At 35.9% G+C, this 18,877-nt stretch overlaps 1 protein-coding gene and 6 non-coding genes across 7 annotated transcripts; all 7 read right to left on the reverse strand.

Moving 5' to 3' along the window:
- Window positions 1-2,853: 2,853 nt before the first annotated feature.
- Window positions 2,854-13,824, reverse strand: LOC120627404. The gene is made up of 7 exons (XM_039895407.1): window positions 13,744-13,824; window positions 12,748-12,944; window positions 11,209-11,589; window positions 10,267-10,426; window positions 4,681-4,825; window positions 3,797-3,930; window positions 2,854-3,045 (listed from the first exon to the last, which is right to left on the reverse strand). Exons 2-7 carry the CDS (start codon window positions 12,856-12,858, stop codon window positions 2,900-2,902), a joined length of 1,077 nt encoding a protein of 358 aa, XP_039751341.1. The 5' UTR covers window positions 12,859-12,944; window positions 13,744-13,824; the 3' UTR covers window positions 2,854-2,899.
- Window positions 5,651-5,843, reverse strand: LOC120627457. Its single transcript, XR_005658913.1, has one exon. It is a non-coding gene; the product is annotated as a U2 spliceosomal RNA (small nuclear RNA).
- Window positions 6,398-6,590, reverse strand: LOC120627485. The gene has a single exon (XR_005658917.1). It is a non-coding gene; the product is annotated as a U2 spliceosomal RNA (small nuclear RNA).
- On the reverse strand, window positions 7,222-7,414 carry LOC120627465. The gene has a single exon (XR_005658914.1). It is a non-coding gene; the product is annotated as a U2 spliceosomal RNA (small nuclear RNA).
- LOC120627492 lies at window positions 7,969-8,161 on the reverse strand. Its single transcript, XR_005658921.1, has one exon. It is a non-coding gene; the product is annotated as a U2 spliceosomal RNA (small nuclear RNA).
- Window positions 8,793-8,985, reverse strand: LOC120627477. Its single transcript, XR_005658916.1, has one exon. It is a non-coding gene; the product is annotated as a U2 spliceosomal RNA (small nuclear RNA).
- Window positions 9,540-9,732, reverse strand: LOC120627497. The gene has a single exon (XR_005658923.1). It is a non-coding gene; the product is annotated as a U2 spliceosomal RNA (small nuclear RNA).
- Window positions 13,825-18,877: the final 5,053 nt, after the last annotated feature.

Here is an 18,877-nt window from a genome sequence, read left to right on the forward strand (position 1 = left end):
ATAAATAATTAAAACTATAAGGGTCTGTTTTACTTTTTGATAAGTATAGGATAATTCACAACTTTGTCACTTGGCAAAGAAAAACTTACCCCTATCATAACTTGTCAGAAGGTAGTGAAACAAGCCAGTTATTCAGTGGTCAAGCTTTTTCACTACAAATTAACCTCAAGACTGCAACCTCACCTGCTGGTAAGTGAAGATGCAGTCTAGGATGGTATCGGGCTAGCTTGTTAGTGGTATGGCAGTTAAATTAGACCCATACCTCTAATCGTTTCTTCGCGATTTCGCACCGCGACGCTATTGCAATTGGCTCGGTAGTCGATCAATAACGAAAGTACTAATAAAAGAAAATTTCTGTATCATTGAGTAAACATTGAATCAGTTAGCAACATTTATAAGCGGGTAAGTTTGCTAGTGTGAAATCCAATGTGTGTGTCAGAGTATATGAGTGCGTGAATTAGTGAGTGTGTGTGTGTGTGAAAACTTCGAAAAAGCAATAAAATGGACAGAATGCCTTAGTTTATGTAAGAACATAACAATAAGAAAAAATTGAATATACTTTAAACATCTATCAGATAAGCAATAAACAAGTACCAGACACTTCTGCTGTGAGATTTTGTATATATTTTGAATGGAATAGTAGTAACATATATTTAAAAATAAAATATAAAACGAAACCGGCAGGAGCGGAACCCGTCACTCCCATAGGCTAATGCTTTGCTAATCAAAGTCACGGTTCATAAATATTTCGAAATTATCAAAATATGACTTATATGAGTTTTAAATTCATATATTTGATATTTCCTCTAAGTTTAGATAAAAACACTTATAAAAATATGAAAAACCTAAAATTAGTTCTCTATATTATGTGTATGTATGTTACTAGTATGTGAGTACGGTATATCATAGTAGAAAATCTTAGTAGCGCCATCTATTTAAACTACTCTGAACTTGAATCTTAGTAGCTATTATCAACCCATTACCTAACCACTTTGGGGCGCGGGTCTAGAAGGATTTATGTTTATGGTAGCCCATCACGCTGACCGAGTGCAGATTGGTAGATACACCTTTGAGAACGTAATGAAGAACTCTCAGGTATGCAGGTTTACTCACGATCCTTTTCCTTCACAGTTAAAGCAACTGATACTTTAGTTGCATACATTAACGCACATCCGAAAAGCCTAGTTGTTAGATCTCTAACCACTAGTCTATGACCGTTTAAACTTTAATCATTTAATAGGGATAATTTATTACGCCTGCCCGGTTTAACTATAATAAAATAATGTCAATGTCAATATGACACAATAACATACCAACAAAATGATGAGATTGTGATAATATATTATAGTGTAGGTATGTGTAGTATGTTTTACATGTATGATATTATATTTTAGTAATTAAAGCACTTTCATTTTCGTATATATGTAAGTTAACTCTATATTTTTTATAAAAATGTCTTATTATTGAAACAACCTTTTGATTACTTTTTAATGTAAAGAATGTTTTTAAAAATATGTTGAAACAAATAAAAACTTTTTGCATGCTTTTATTATTTTTTAATAACGTCTAATTTTTACACTTAAAAGTAACTGAAAGATTCTTCAAATAATAAGACATGTAAGAAAAAATGGAGTGTACATGGAAGATGATTGTTAAACTTCGAAAGGAAGTCAAATTCCGAATATAATGCTTTGCTAGGTGGTCGTTTGTAAAAAGTATTATTTTTATTTAAAGAATATTAATAAAAAAACTATGTGGAATTTGTTGTGATATTAATTTACCCTTATTAAATTGATAGGTCTAAATAGTAATATCCTTTTTCACAGCTAACATTGTTAAAAGGACAGCTACTTTTGGAGTCTGTTAGACTTCTTTAAAATTATAAAAATGAGGAGGATATCAATTCCGATTTTGTATGTGTGATAATCTATCAAAATTATTTGTTTATTTGAAAAGAGTGTTCCGAAATTTCATATAGATCTGATAAAAGTACAGAAACAGAGAACGGAGCTCTTCAAAAAGGTACAGCCATTCAAACGCGATTGCTGCAATCGCTAAATATTCATTATATACGCAATCGCACAACAAAAAATCACGCCTGTACCCTTGATAAGGTTACGCAGATCTGTTCAGAATGTTCTGTTCTGTTTGGGGTACACACACTTGAAGTAAAAATTTAGTTGAGTTTAGACATTTGTTTGGCAACAATGATTTCGACTGCAAGCGTGCAACTTTAATACTGAGGATGCTCATTAAACAAGCGCACTATTTTTAGACTTTATTTAAAATACAGCGAAATGTATTTTTAGACATTTATGAATATTTTTTTCACTGATTCTACATATTTTTTGCACTTATGATTCGAAACACAAACTTAAGGTCTCGTATATCGAGTGCCAATTGATTTGCACCAAACATTGCTGCGATGTTATATTAAAAAAATAAGAAAAATAACAATTTTAAAAACAAAGTAACCATGATGAGAAATATAAATCTTATAATACTGATTTTCAAGCAACAATAATAAAATAAACGATAAAACAAAATTAACAAAAATAAAAGTTATTTAGCAAAAGAGTCAGAATTTTACAAGAATATTTCTTATAATAAAAACAAATAACCGTCGATCTTATATTAAACTGTGATTGGATTTACAATCCTAAATTTTATTAATTAAACAAAGTCAATAACTATCTATTAAATAATATTTGGTAGTTTATAAAACTTTCAGTTAAAATTATAAAAAAATATTTAAAAATTTAGGTACACGAAGTTAAGTACTTCTTTCTTACCTCCTTATAAATATTATGTATATTCCTAATATACACTAAATGTGTCATAGGTGGTGCGTCGTTTAAAAGGTATGGTCCTTAACGGCTTACCACTATTCGTAGTTGTTTTAGGTGAGGTAAACAGAAATGTAGTCGTCACATGCATCCATCACTGCACTTCGAAGCATTTCGTCCTTAGCTTGCAAAGCGCCCGTGTGCTTCGGTAAAAACAAACACATTCTATTTGAATCGCCCCAAGAGTAGTTCAAAGTACCTGATGACAATGAAATCTTATAATAGGAAACACGAAATATATTTTTATGATAAAATTAAGTGTAGGCTAAAAATTTTATTTATGTCCATCAAAATTAACAAAATTTAAAAAGAAAATGGACTGTAACAATATAAATATTAGAAGCTAAAATGAACTTGTGCAGTTTACTAGGCTACATAAAATTGCTAATTCATATTATTTTATAACAATTGTATATTATTTTATAGCAAATTACCGAATTTAATCTTTGAGATATCTCTCAATGAGTTCCAAGTTTATATAAAACGTAAGCTTACAGAAAAATCCTATTATAACGTTAAGGATTACTTAAACGATAAAAAAGCTTGGGTGTGAATTGCTCTAACAACCAACAAAGAAAAAAACCTGGCTAAGTTTGTTGTGGGCTCTTCTTAGACGCGTTTGGAACCCTCCTAGCTTTAGTTTTAAGTTAACGAATGCAGTAATTACCGTCACTAACGTTAGTGTAACATGTTAAATGTATGAACGCTTCATAAGTGCCTGTAATGTGTCTGTGCCTTCAAAAAGGTTTTATTCATGTAGACCTTCTTCTACATGAATAAAACATTTTAGAATTTTACACATTTTGTATGTGAACCTATCAAAAGTGCCATCTATGTGCCTATTTGAATCTAATTAATTAAGAAATGTTTGACTATGATTTTGACTTTGACTTTGTCGACTTTGGTGATCCATAATATAAAATTAAGATCGGCGAATAAAAAATACTCACCGTAGTACTGAAGGGGCCACTGGTGCGGAGAGTGATTGCGGGTTAGGAGACAATGGGGTATCGCCCCCGGGGTAAGCACCCTGGCCGGCCACCACGGACAAGTGCTCAACTTATGCCAGACCACATCATCATACCTGAAAAATATTTGATAGAAGCAGGCGTTATATTGCGGAATTCCAAGAACATTAAGGGGTAAATTATTCATAGGTATGATGACAGTAACGTAGAATCGCTAAAATATTGTATTAATAAGAAAGAAATATTTTTATTTATATTCGAAGTGAGATTGGTATTTTTTTCAATAAATAAAACTGCAAAATCTCTAATCTATCCGCCATGACAGGTCAAACGGCGAATCCAAAATTATGACGTCACGTCTTTATAATCATAACTTTGTACCGCTTGAACTTACAAACAAGGGCTTAATCAAGCTCTAATTTGCAAATGACGTCACGAGTACAGCCATGACACCCGTGGAGCATTATTACGGGAGATTATTTTTTTTAATATAATTTGCGATTTATATCAGCAAAACCTTTAAGGATTTGCTGATATAAATCGGACAGATTTGCTGATTAAGGACAGAGCTCGTCCGGGGAAATACTATTATCATTGCTTGTGTTTCGGTTGAAGGGCGTAGTTGCCGGTGTACAGGCCCACAAAGCTTAAAACCTATGTCTCAGATTAAGGGAAACAGGGCGGCACTTTGCAGGACCCGACCTTCCGACCCTTCTATAATCTGCGAACTGTGGCTTTGTTTTTAGGCGATGGGTTCCTCTTGTCATAAGGTCGGGAATCTGTTTGTTCCGTCAATTATTAGCTACGGTTAAAAATAACTGAGAAGTTACAGAAAATTACAGTTGGTCATTAAAATACACACTCACCCAACTTTGGGGCCCCACATGCAGCTGGGGCAAATTTCGAGATTCTCCTTCTCTTTTTGTATGGAGGAGATTGTTCTGGTGCTTGATAGGATTTTCGCTACTAAAGTCACATGTTTTTGAGCTTTTTTTGGAGGACTTTTACGGTCTGAAGCAGAATTTAGAAAAAACAAGATACATCTAAACCTAGTTATAAATTGTCAATTGGAAACCAGAACAGAGGTCCGAGAGAAGACAGTTCTTCATAAAAGGTGAACTATTTTAAAAGGTCCAAATTGTGGTAACAATTTTTTTACTACTACAACATTATAATAAATTATCTGTGGCCTAGATAAAAATTCTTACAAATAGGCGTTACTTTTACATAATTTTTACACTATTCTGAGGCGCTAGCTACATTCACTCCATGTAGAATTTAGGTGTCGTTTTCTTTTCTACTCTTTCTCTTTTCTACTTTTTTGCCGTTAGAGCAAGTGCACCCATTGAGACAAGGACCATAACCCATTCAAAAGAATGAGGTATCCATATGTGTCCTGAGTATGAAGTCATAATAAGCCCACAAGGAACTACTATGTCAGAATTTTGAAGAACTCAGTTGATAAAGGATTAAAGTGGGCCGGTCCCGGCGCATGCCGGGAAGCCCCGTGATGGGAGTGGAGCGAGCCCGAAAACAGCCCGTTTAAAAAAATAATTTAAGAGTGTAACTGATAATCGGAAAATGGACATGCACATGCTATTTTTAAATACTGCAATTACGTCCTGCAATCATTTGGATTTAAGCCGATTTAAGCAGAAATACTAAAAGGGGGGTTGGAAATTTAAAACGTGTAAGCTTTCAACATTTCATCATCTGCGACACGCACACGTACGATTAATAATTTTAAGTATGACGTCAGAGACATAAGATTAAAAGCTATATCGAATTAATAGTGTAACGATATCACAATGCTGTGATCTGAAGGTATTCTAGTGATTAATGTGGGCCGATCCCGGCGGCACTGCAATGCCGGGCCGACCCGTGACGGGAGTGGAGCGAGCCCCGAACATCCCGTCGGTTTACAAAAATCAGTTTAATATACTGGTCCCACATTGTGGGAACTTTCAGATATTAAGCTGAAAAGAACAGATACTACACTTTGATCTTAGCCAAAAGGCCGAGAAGCGATACTGGTAAAGTCTAAAGGCGCGAGGGTGATTCAATGCAGGAAAATCTCCCTAGCGCGATGCAAATTTGGGTACTGTTACTACTAACACCACCTGTGCAAAAGCTTATGAAACTTAGGACCAAGTGAAAACCGATACCTCTTTCTGATATTACTATTTTATAGATGTCGCTATTGTTGAAGAATGGGTATTTGCATAATTAATACTCTTTATGAATTTCCGCACATTTAGAATCGTTACTGAATCTAGAGATTTTCGGAAACCTTAGTAAGTCTTAATATTGGTAATCGGAAAATAGTCCAGCACATGTTATTTTTAAATAAAGACACTGCGATATCGCCCTACAGTAATTTAGATTTAAGCCGGTTTAACACGAAATACTAGGAAGGCGGGTTGGGAAATTTATAAAATGTTAGCTTTCAACATTTCATCATCTGCCACACGCACACGAACTATTAATAATTTTAAGTGTGACGTCAGAGATATAACATAATAAGATGTATCGAGTAAATAGTGTAACGATAACAGAATGCTGTGATCTGAAGGTGTTCAAGTATTTATGTGGGCCGATCCCGGCGGCACTGCAATGCCGGGCCGACCCGTGACGGGAGTGGAGCGAGCCCCGAACATCCCGTCGGTTTACAAAAATCAGTTTAATATACTGGTCCCACATTGTGGGAACTTTCAGATATTAAGCTGAAAAGAACAGATACTACACTTTGATCTTAGCCAAAAGGCCGAGAAGCGATACCAGAAAAACCTAAGGCCGCGAGGGTCATTCTACGCGCGAGAATCTCCTAAGCGCGATGTGAATTTGGCACTGTTACTGCTAGCACCATCTGTGCAAGCGTTATGAAACTTAGCACAAAGTGCGAAGCGAATAGCGATCCCGCTATAATGACATGAATGCTTTACAGATGTCGCTTGGGTTTAGAAAGTAACGTTTATATTCCATATTTATATAAATTAAACTTGTTTTTAATGTCTGATACTCTGCTTAATGTGTAACTTATGTACTATCAATATTTTAGTATATTATAATTATGTACTTGGTACGTTTGAAATTATTACTAAATCATGCGATTTTTGGAAATCTTTATAGTCTTAATAAGAAAGCGGTCCAGCACATGTTATTTTTTAGATACACTGCGGTAATATCGTACAAGAATTCGACTTTAGTCTGTTTAAGCTGAATAAAACCAAAAAGAGGGTCGAGTAAAATATAATCGAAAGTTTAAAATGGTTATCATTTGCCAAGGGACTAGTCTTCTTTTTGGCATCCACGTTCCTTTGGAAGATTTAAGCTACTACAGTCCTACACTTGATTGACTAAGAAAACTTGACCCCCATAAGTGGAGTGATCTGAAGGTATTCTAGTGATTAATGTGGGCCGATCCCGGCGGCACTGCAATGCCGGGCCGACCCGTGACGGGAGTGGAGCGAGCCCCGAACATCCCGTCGGTTTACAAAAATCAGTTTAATATACTGGTCCCACATTGTGGGAACTTTCAGATATTAAGCTGAAAAGAACAGATACTACACTTTGATCTTAGCCAAAAGGCCGAGAAGCGATACTGGTAAAGTCTAAAGGCGCGAGGGTGATTCAATGCAGGAAAATCTCCCTAGCGCGATGCAAATTTGGGTACTGTTACTACTAACACCACCTGTGCAAAAGCTTATGAAACTTAGGACCAAGTGAAAACCGATACCTCTTTCTGATATTACTATTTTATAGATGTCGCTATTGTTGAAGAATGGGTATTTGCATAATTAATACTCTTTATGAATTTCCGCACATTTAGAATCGTTACTGAATCTAGAGATTTTCGGAAACCTTAGTAAGTCTTAATATTGGTAATCGGAAAATAGTCCAGCACATGTTATTTTTAAATAAAGACACTGCGATATCGCCCTACAGTAATTTAGATTTAAGCCGGTTTAACACGAAATACTAGGAAGGCGGGTTGGGAAATTTATAAAATGTTAGCTTTCAACATTTCATCATCTGCCACACGCACACGAACTATTAATAATTTTAAGTGTGACGTCAGAGATATAACATAATAAGATGTATCGAGTAAATAGTGTAACGATAACAGAATGCTGTGATCTGAAGGTGTTCAAGTATTTATGTGGGCCGATCCCGGCGGCACTGCAATGCCGGGCCGACCCGTGACGGGAGTGGAGCGAGCCCCGAACATCCCGTCGGTTTACAAAAATCAGTTTAATATACTGGTCCCACATTGTGGGAACTTTCAGATATTAAGCTGAAAAGAACAGATACTACACTTTGATCTTAGCCAAAAGGCCGAGAAGCGATACCAGAAAAACCTAAGGCCGCGAGGGTCATTCTACGCGCGAGAATCTCCTAAGCGCGATGTGAATTTGGCACTGTTACTGCTAGCACCATCTGTGCAAGCGTTATGAAACTTAGCACAAAGTGCGAAGCGAATAGCGATCCCGCTATAATGACATGAATGCTTTACAGATGTCGCTTGGGTTTAGAAAGTAACGTTTATATTCCATATTTATATAAATTAAACTTGTTTTTAATGTCTGATACTCTGCTTAATGTGTAACTTATGTACTATCAATATTTTAGTATATTATAATTATGTACTTGGTACGTTTGAAATTATTACTAAATCATGCGATTTTTGGAAATCTTTATAGTCTTAATAAGAAAGCGGTCCAGCACATGTTATTTTTTAGATACACTGCGGTAATATCGTACAAGAATTCGACTTTAGTCTGTTTAAGCTGAATAAAACCAAAAAGAGGGTCGAGTAAAATATAATCGAAAGTTTAAAATGGTTATCATTTGCCAAGGGACTAGTCTTCTTTTTGGCATCCACGTTCCTTTGGAAGATTTAAGCTACTACAGTCCTACACTTGATTGACTAAGAAAACTTGACCCCCATAAGTGGAGTGATCTGAAGGTATTCTAGTGATTAATGTGGGCCGATCCCGGCGGCACTGCAATGCCGGGCCGACCCGTGACGGGAGTGGAGCGAGCCCCGAACATCCCGTCGGTTTACAAAAATCAGTTTAATATACTGGTCCCACATTGTGGGAACTTTCAGATATTAAGCTGAAAAGAACAGATACTACACTTTGATCTTAGCCAAAAGGCCGAGAAGCGATACTGGTAAAGTCTAAAGGCGCGAGGGTGATTCAATGCAGGAAAATCTCCCTAGCGCGATGCAAATTTGGGTACTGTTACTACTAACACCACCTGTGCAAAAGCTTATGAAACTTAGGACCAAGTGAAAACCGATACCTCTTTCTGATATTACTATTTTATAGATGTCGCTATTATTGAAGAATGGGTATTTGCATAATTAATACTCTTTATGAATTTCCGCACATTTAGAATCGTTACTGAATCTAGAGATTTTCGGAAACCTTAGTAAGTCTTAATATTGGTAATCGGAAAATAGTCCAGCACATGTTATTTTTAAATAAAGACACTGCGATATCGCCCTACAGTAATTTAGATTTAAGCCGGTTTAACACGAAATACTAGGAAGGCGGGTTGGGAAATTTAAAAAATGTTAGCTTTCAACATTTCATCATCTGCCACACGCACACGAACTATTAATAATTTTAAGTGTGACGTCAGAGATATAACATAATAAGATGTATCGAGTAAATAGTGTAACGATAACAGAATGCTGTGATCTGAAGGTGTTCAAGTATTTATGTGGGCCGATCCCGGCGGCACTGCAATGCCGGGCCGACCCGTGACGGGAGTGGAGCGAGCCCCGAACATCCCGTCGGTTTACAAAAATCAGTTTAATATACTGGTCCCACATTGTGGGAACTTTCAGATATTAAGCTGAAAAGAACAGATACTACACTTTGATCTTAGCCAAAAGGCCGAGAAGCGATACCCATATTAATTATAGGCGCGAGGGTCATTCTACGCGGGAGAATCTCCTTAGCGCGATGTGAAATTTGGCATTGTTACTACTAGCACAATCTGTGCAAGCGATATGAAACTTCGCGCTAACTGACAATTGAGCAGCGATTTGTCTCTGAATTCCGAGACTATAATGAACAATAACAAGTTTTTTATGAAGATGGATGTTTTGTAAGAAAAGAATTTAAATAATCGTGAAATTCTAGCTGTTGAAAATTAATCTAACTTTGAAAAACTTGAGTTTTTTCGATACTTTAATCCCAAATATAATACTATTATATCCCCAATAATCTAATCACTTTCTGTGCAATGCTATACATGTATAACTTCTGTAATAATTTGTCCTTGCAAACATGAGCCAGGGATAAACACAAATGCAGACTTTGTCATAATTATGCAAATAATTAATTATAATATGAGTTTAATAATGAGCATTTATTTAAAAAGCACAGATAGCCACTTAGTATTTTTTATTCATACAGTTAATATTAAATATAACTTACGGATAATATTGACAAGCCATTCCCTCCTACATGCGAGGTGAAAGGAAGCAGGACAATTTGTACACTCCCATAACCTGTCACCACAGCCACACACCAAGCACCATGGAGCGTGAATAGTCACTGGTATATTTTTATTAAATTTGAAAAGTGCAGATGATTTCTGAAAATAATTATTAGTATTAACTTTAGAAGTGAAAATTGTTGTGCTTAATTCATTGCACATAAAAATATTTGAATCATTTTTTGATAGTTTTGGAAATATTAGCAATATTTTTGGTCCTTGAATTAAAGTGTTGTGTATGTATATCAACATCAATATCCTGTTATTGTCAAATTGCCAGTCCTCAATTTCTGAGAACAGAGGAATTTGGAACTAATATAATTTAATCTTATGGAAAAATTTTGCAGTGGCTTGTTACCACTCTGAAGACAAAGATGTGCTACAGCAATTTTGCATTCTGGTACAAACCTGCATAGAAACCATATAGGAGTATGGATTATAATATACCTGCCATCCCCCTGACAGGTTTGCCAGCTGAGATTACAATCAACTGGTAGTGTAATAAAAAAACTTCTGCAATAATAACGATAAGGGCGCTTGGAAGCAGGCAGTTCTGCTCCCGTCTCTCACAAGATATAAAATAAATTGTGAAACTGTAAAATTATATTAAATAAGAGCAATCTGCTGCATTTCTTGGTGGCTATTGTTGGTAGAATCTGCCTTCCCAACCGGTGGTAGAGTCACAACAAACAGACAGACATTTCGAAAGTGCTGTTATAAACTAGCACTATATAACTACCGCAAAAAATTAATTTTGAATTTAAATGAACTAAGCAATTGCTTAATTTGCTTATGGCTTAATCTGGAATTGCTTATGGATAAATCCATAACTAATTAGGAATGGCCAAATACATAGATTATAATATAGAAGACGTACTTACCATATTATCAGATGCGTCTTTACTACTATCACTTTGTTTGTGTACAAAATTGTACCTCCAACACTGATGGAGGTAGTTGTCAATTTCCTTCTCCGTAACAATATTTTTTATGACCATATCTAATTTATCTTCAGTACTTGCATCCACATTATCAAGATAATCTAATATGTCACTATTTTTCACTTTTTCAAAGCACAATGTACTGTAGAAGTGGTCAAAAAGATGCTCCTTGCCAAGCCTTACAAATTGTTTGAAAGCATTTTCATACTTTCCCTGTTTGAGAGGCTTCTGACGTATTTCATAGGATATGTTGAGATCTGGCTCCTTGCATTTGGATGGTTTTACATTTAACGGTAGGACATGGTCTTCCATTAATTTTCTCTGAAAAAAATAACATATTATAACAGGAATTTTGAAGAAAATAAGCTTTAAATTGTCTTGCAAAGGAACAGGTTTTTCCAAGCTTATCCTACTCTAGGGCTTATAAGACAGTCATCAAAAGACAGTCATCTTTTTCAGACATTTGGACATTTCCCACTGATGGATGCCTCCTATCTCAAAGGACAGAGTGGACAATGCAGTTGGGCAGTTTTCAAAAATTGTTATCTCACACTATTCATAATAACTGGGACTGGGTAACAATGAATGTTAAGCTTCCAGTCCCAGTTATTAGGTTTGGTAAATCTGGTACAGAGTTTCTTGTCAGAAAACAATACCATTTATTTTTTAGCCCAATACAGAATCAAACCTGGGACCTCATTTTAATAAGCATACTCCTTTTTTAAAAAAAAAAACCATCTATTCTTACATGACTATGATGTATAATGACATGACTGCTAACAACAATCTTTGCATTAAAGTATCTTTTAAAAATAGAAAAAAATTGTTAAGTCTGTTAAAACAAATGAGAGCAAATATAATACAATGATTTTCTTTATACATATTTTTTTATTACTTAAGTCATTTATACTAAAATGTAACAAATGATTTGTTCTAGACAGGTAAAAAGGGGTGAACAAATTAATAAATCTTTATTCATGTAGGCCTAGCACAGGCACTTATGAAGGGTTTATACATATTATATGTTTACATAATTGTAAGGGGAATTTGATAACTTTGTTCCCCAACTTAAACCTACAGCTACAAGGGTTCCAAACGCACCCTGGTCCCACAACAAACTTAGCCAGGTATTTTTTTTGTAATCACCTTCTCACAGTAAATTAATATTAAGCTATGAAGTTTCACACCCAAGTTTTTTGTCATATGAGTAATCCTTAACATTGTAATAGGACTTTTCTGTAATTTAAAAGGACTATAGTTTGTTACGAGTTATTATATATATAACACCAATGCTTATTTCTGCTGCCAGGCAGCATTACTGCGTTCCGGTCTAAAGGGTATGGTCACCATTGTATTTACTGGTACATGAGGCATCACACTTGAGCCTTAGGTTTTCCTAGCATGCAATCCATGATGTTATATGAATTGCATAGACATATTAAAGCTAAGATTTTAATTCCTATTTATATTTTTAAATACCTTTCTAGGAGTAGCTTTTGCATCAGATTTTGTCACAGGAGCTTTGATAGTAGATCCATAGAAAGGTCTGGACCGTTCAGCGAGGTGCATACAGGTGTAAGGCAGCCACATCTGCTGCTTTGTGCGGACTGTCTCCACATAGTAACAGAGCTGCTTTGTTACTCTAATGCCCTTGTCATCAGCTGTTATTCCTAGAACTAGGAAATGGGGTTACTTGGTGAGCAAAATTAAGTACTCTATATGCCCTTCTTCATACGCGATAATATTAGGTATTCATCTTGTTCGAACAGTGCGTGTTGCCAGTGATGACTTAAGGAACTGAGACATGGTTGCTAACTATGGGCCTCATAAGAAGGCTCAGCGTCGCTCAGCGTCACTCAGCGGGCGATGGAGAGAGCTATTCTAGGAGTATCTCTACGTGATCAAATCAGAAATGAGGAGATCCGTAGAAGAAATAGAGTTACCGACATAGCGCGAAACTGATGGGCAGGGCACATAGCTCGGAGAACCGATGGACGTTGGGTTCTTAAGGTGCTGGAATGGCGACCCCGCACCGGTAAACGCAACGTAGGTCGGCCCCCAACGAGGTAGACAGATGACATCAAGCGAGTCGCTGGGAGCCGCTGGAGGCAAGCGGCCCAGGACCGTATATTGTGGAACTCCCTACAAAAGACTTTTGTCCAGCAGTGGACGTGGATTGGCTGACATGATGATGATCTTGTTCCAAATAAATATTGTAATTTAACTATTTTGATCTTCAAGATCTAAATTTAAATTGGCCTTTGCTTAGTTTTATTTACGGAACTTATAAAAAGTTATATACTTTATGTTTGGGTCGTTTCTTGAAACTATTTTTTAAATGGTGAAAAGAAATGAAAAGGGAGGCGAAAGTCTAAATCATATACCGAAAAGAAATTCTAGAACTGTACACTCTGTTTTTTCTTGTAGTAAGCCTTGCTTACTTGCGCTTGGTTGTGTAATTTAAACACAAAATACCTTTTTCATCGTGGAAGAGTCCATCTTCATTTTTCACCACTAGAACTTTAGCGTAAACTTTTTTGCAAACTCTGGCGAGAGCGATATCTCCCAACTTCCAATGATATATACCAGCGGATGTTGTACTCATTTTTTAAAATTAGAACGACAGTTCACAATATAATGCTAAAACATAAATTAAATAAAAACAGTAAACGGGAACAAACGCAAATAAAAGCCAATCACTTAATTTTTAGTCAGTAACGTGTCTATTGTCTAATAAAATGACAAAAATGGTTTTGTATAAAATAATTAAAAAAAACAGAATCGCTCTACAACATATACGCAGTATTTATTTTCAAATAAAATTATTTAGCACTATCCGTATTTTTTAATATTTAACATCGAAGAAAGAGGAAATCAATCCCCCGATTTAATTTTACCGCGTTTCTTTATTCATTTTCCGGTTTAGAAGATGTAATGAGCTTTTGCTACTTGACACTAGATGGCAGTAGGCTTTCAGAAAATAAATGAATCGGGTATAAATATGATGCATGTTATCTATTTACATCATACTTATCTACTGCATTTCTTGTATTATGTAAATTTTATGTTTAAGTATAAGTTTTTTATGAACATAAAATTGAATATATGTAACGAAACATAAAAAAATTGTACACTAATATTCAGTGGTGAAAACATAGATGGCAGTAGTAGTTATAACCATCAACCTACATTTTCAGCCAGCCAGTGTGTTACAATACCATAATAAACCAATGCAGCCTGCAATTTTCCACTTCATATTACTTATCTTTACTTATTTATAATTAATGTTATAAGATCTACGAATAATCACCTTTGATACTCATACAATTTATCATCACATTTTGGTAGAGAATATTTTAGTTTGTTCGCCCAAATAGTTGGCACGCTTTGAAAGGCGTTGGAAGCTCATAACGAAAAGCTTTTAGTACTTCAAATTAAATTGAAAATTATTACTTGTAATCAGTCAATAATCAGCATAATTAAATACCTACTGGTTTAGTAGGTATGTAGATTGAACGAATATCTAATGTTTCTTTTATTTCCTTACAACGCAATGGAAGTCGAGTATATATTGCACTGGACTTCCATGCAATGGAAGCAGACCCCGCTCTCATCTCTCACAAGAAAGAAAATTTATTATAGGTAGGTATACTTACTTATATGTTTTTTCATTGTTAACTGTGAAATGATGTTGAAAAAGAGCAATCTACTGAGTTTCTTGCCGGCTCTTCTCGGTGGAATTTACCTTCCTTGGCAGAGTCACTACAAACAGATTGACTTGACGTTTCAAGTGCTTGTAAACTCGGCCTATTTGAAATAAATGAATTTTGAATATATTTTTTAACACTAAATCGCTTGGGAGAACGTCTTTGTCGATAGAGTGATAACTAGTTACGGCCGGAGACTCAACAAGAAGACCAGATATAATGCAGAGAAAGATCAAAACCTCAGACCTACCGATATAAATTAACAGCGCTTGCTGCTGTGCCGGAGAGGACCAATAAAATGTTTTAGTCCGGGGATAAAACAGCAATTGAAACTTAAACTAGATAGGTACGTGCATGGATAGGTAGGGGCTTATACCTATAGGAAAAAAATAATACTTATTTACTTATTTAAATAGAGTCGTTAAACTACTAAAATTAAAACATCTCAACATAAAATTCATAAATAAACGACTACCTACTCGACGATTTATTTCCAACACGAACGAGTTTTTCCAATCGCATAATTTTCCAATAGGTGCCTAGGTCTTCCGTCCCTACTCTAATAGTTAACGGAAGTTCTCAAAACTCAAAAATATATACACACAACGTGTAACAGAATTTCGAAATAATCTTGAAGGATGCATAAGTATAGTTCTTATGGAATCAACCTGTAAAAATATTAAATCAAAAGAAGAGTATTTATTTTTCCATACAAACGTATTCAAAACATTCCAAGAGTTTGCTTATGACAAACCTATTGAAGAAAAAAGACCAACACGCGCATAGTACCTACACTTCGCCACGCGTACCTTTTTTAATTTTGCATGTGATGTTAGTGCTGTATCTGATTTCTTTCAGTAAAAGTTATGGCAGTGGTTTACTCGAAAACTATTAGGTTTGCGGTTTAAGATAAGGCTCAGAGACAGTAGCCTCTAAAGCCTGTGAAATATTTTTTTACCGATTTCGGAGACGTAATAACCTAAACAATTGCTTTATTTGCTTATTAGATGCGCCTACTGCGGACGGAGTAGGTATTTGACGGAGTTACGGTGTAAAATAGTCAAACACTTTCATCCACTCTCCCAAAGGATCTGAGCTGAATTTTGGGATAAAAATATGAACTAAAGTCATGCAAGGTTTCATTTGAATTCATTGAGTAGTTTTAGCGTGATGCGTGGCCCAGATTCCGACACACAGACAGACAGATATATACAGACATAGAGACATGAAAAAAATTACAGTTTTTGTGATTAGATTTTTTTTTATTTCTTCAATGTACAGAATTCGACCCGTTACAGTTTTATTAGTAAGTAGATAAACAGACGGGTCAAACCTGAACTTAATTAATACCTACGGTCTATAGCGATCGATTCCCGTTTCGGTATAGAAATACCGAAAAACCGGTAGCTTTGCGAGTGCAAATAAGTAATAAGATAAAACCAATCTTATTAGATTAGATAACAATGAATTACTTACATCATATAAATATACGTATGTAGCATTTACACGCTTGCGTAGTGAGATGCGCGCGCGTGATTGGTTGATCTCGACAGAGGCGGGGCGATCGCAGCATCCAATGATCGTGTTTCAGCACCTATCTGTCCGGGGCACTGATTTAGGGACCGCGTGTGTACTTATCGAGTGGCGATGAAAAAATGCTGCATTTCTCTTAAAGGATAAACAAAACAGAATTAAAAGTACTTAAACATAATACATTATTTCCTTTTATTTCGCATAGATAAATAGTGTACCTGTTTTCCGAACTAGTTGAGACTGTGTCTCGGATCACAATGTGATCACAATAGGTGTTTTAGCTTGGAAGGTTTACCTAAACACGTGTTATAGAGTTTAGCTGTACCTTTGAAATTTTTTTTTTATGCTAAGTATATAGTCTTATACCTAGATATAGAGTTTAATTGCACCTTTGAATCTAATTACAATGCTTTTTTAATGATATTTAGAGTTAGCCCTTAACTGCAATCACACCTGCACAGGGCTAGCAAAGACAGGAGACAAAAATTATATCCCCCGATTATATCCCCTGACAAGGGATGTAATTAACGTGTCCACCGGCCAAAGCACGGGAACATGGAATAGGAGAAATTTATCCCCGTTCATTATTACACATATAATATTTGGATATTATTTCCGTTGTAGTATGCGTTTGGGTGGCACCCTGGATGGTATACATTTAGAAATCAGCCCGACAGATGGCGCTGGGGTCCGCTATTACCTAGATAAATTTTAACTAAGATTTTAAGAAGAATGAAAAATCCCAACATTGGAATGGCTGAGCTTGGACATCTCCACACAACATTTCATAATACGAGATAAGCCCGTGACACTGCTGCACTAAAACTATCAAAAAATAATTCTTCTTAATTTTTTGGAAGTACCTACAGAAATACCTAACGGTGCACCTATGTACCTACTTTCTACGGCGCCCAGCTTTGGAAGCCCAGAGATAAATAGTTATATAGTTGATTAAAGATTTGTCGATATTTCGACCCAGTTGCATGGGTCGTGGTACCGTCGGGACTGCCACTGGGTCGAAATGACGACAAATGCGAAATATTATCGTGGTATGTACCCGTTGAACTATAATTAGATACTTGACCTCTAAATCGCCTATTGTCTCATGTCTGGGGTGTCCGAACTAGAGTTCATCTGACGCGTAAAGTGCAACGAGACAAAAAAGTAGAAATTAACGGAACACAAAAACGACCTCTACCTACCTGTTATAGTGACAGATGCTGACAATGGACGTACAGTCGCCAGCAACTTGGGAAGTTGCAATTAATGAAATAATGCTGTCCTATCCCATCCTATTCTACTTAATAGGTTTTATAAATGTACTGATATGGCTCACAGTACAGAATTACCTACACTGGATTTATTAGTGTGCTACCTACTGTATACTGTTTTGCTTTTTAGTGGTTAAAATATGATATTGTATAGGTATATTTAAACTCAATAGCTTTTGTTTTTGTTTTTCAAGGGCCTCATAAATGTGTGAGCGCCTTATGTATTTAGGATATCTAAGCCTGGTGTAAAATCGTCAAACACTTTCGTCCTCTCTCCCAAGAAAACTGAGCTTAATTTCGGGATAAAAAGCATCCTATATTACTTCTAATACCTTCAGGAATATGTGTGCAAAGTTTCGAGATGATCGGTTTGCCGTTTGGTAGAAGGTTTGCGTGAAAGCGTAACAAACAAACTTACATTCACATTTATAATGTTAGTAGGGATAGGGATAGGGATTGTGTAAATTTGCTAAGTTATAACAATAATCTTCTTGACGTACGCTGCATTATTTAGTGGTAATGTTAAGAAGGATGTTCTTCTAATAAGCAATTAAAAAACAAAATGGCGGAGGCATAGGTAGGTACCTATATATTCCTTTTATATGGAACTATTATAGCCGTAATAGTGAACCATAGATAGAACCTACATTAAAACTTGATACAAAATACACATTGTACCTACCTATTCAGCGGGGCAGGAAAACATCGTGAGGAAACCTGCATGCCTGAGAGTTCTCCATAATGTTCTCAAAGGTGTGTGGAGTCCACCAATCCGCACTGGGCCAGCGCGGTGGATTCGGCCTTAGCCCTTTTTCATTGTGGGAGGGGCCCGTGTACTGGGGGCCGTTAATGGGTTGTAAATTGTATGAACGCATTTTCTCTACGCCAGTACAGGATGTCTCTGGCACGAGCTATCCGGTAAAAACGGCTCGATTGTCAACAATTGATCTATTTTTTGCTTTCTTTAACGCCATGACGTGACGTGACGATGACGCCTCGATTGTTCTGCAACGTTAGATATAAGCAGGCTTTACTTTGCTGAATTCCATGATATATTATGAAAATTAAGCTTAATTTGCCATACTCCGCGAAAGGCAG

This window comes from Pararge aegeria, chromosome 1 (genome assembly GCF_905163445.1).
Source record: "Pararge aegeria chromosome 1, ilParAegt1.1, whole genome shotgun sequence".
NCBI lineage: Eukaryota > Metazoa > Arthropoda > Insecta > Lepidoptera > Nymphalidae > Pararge > Pararge aegeria.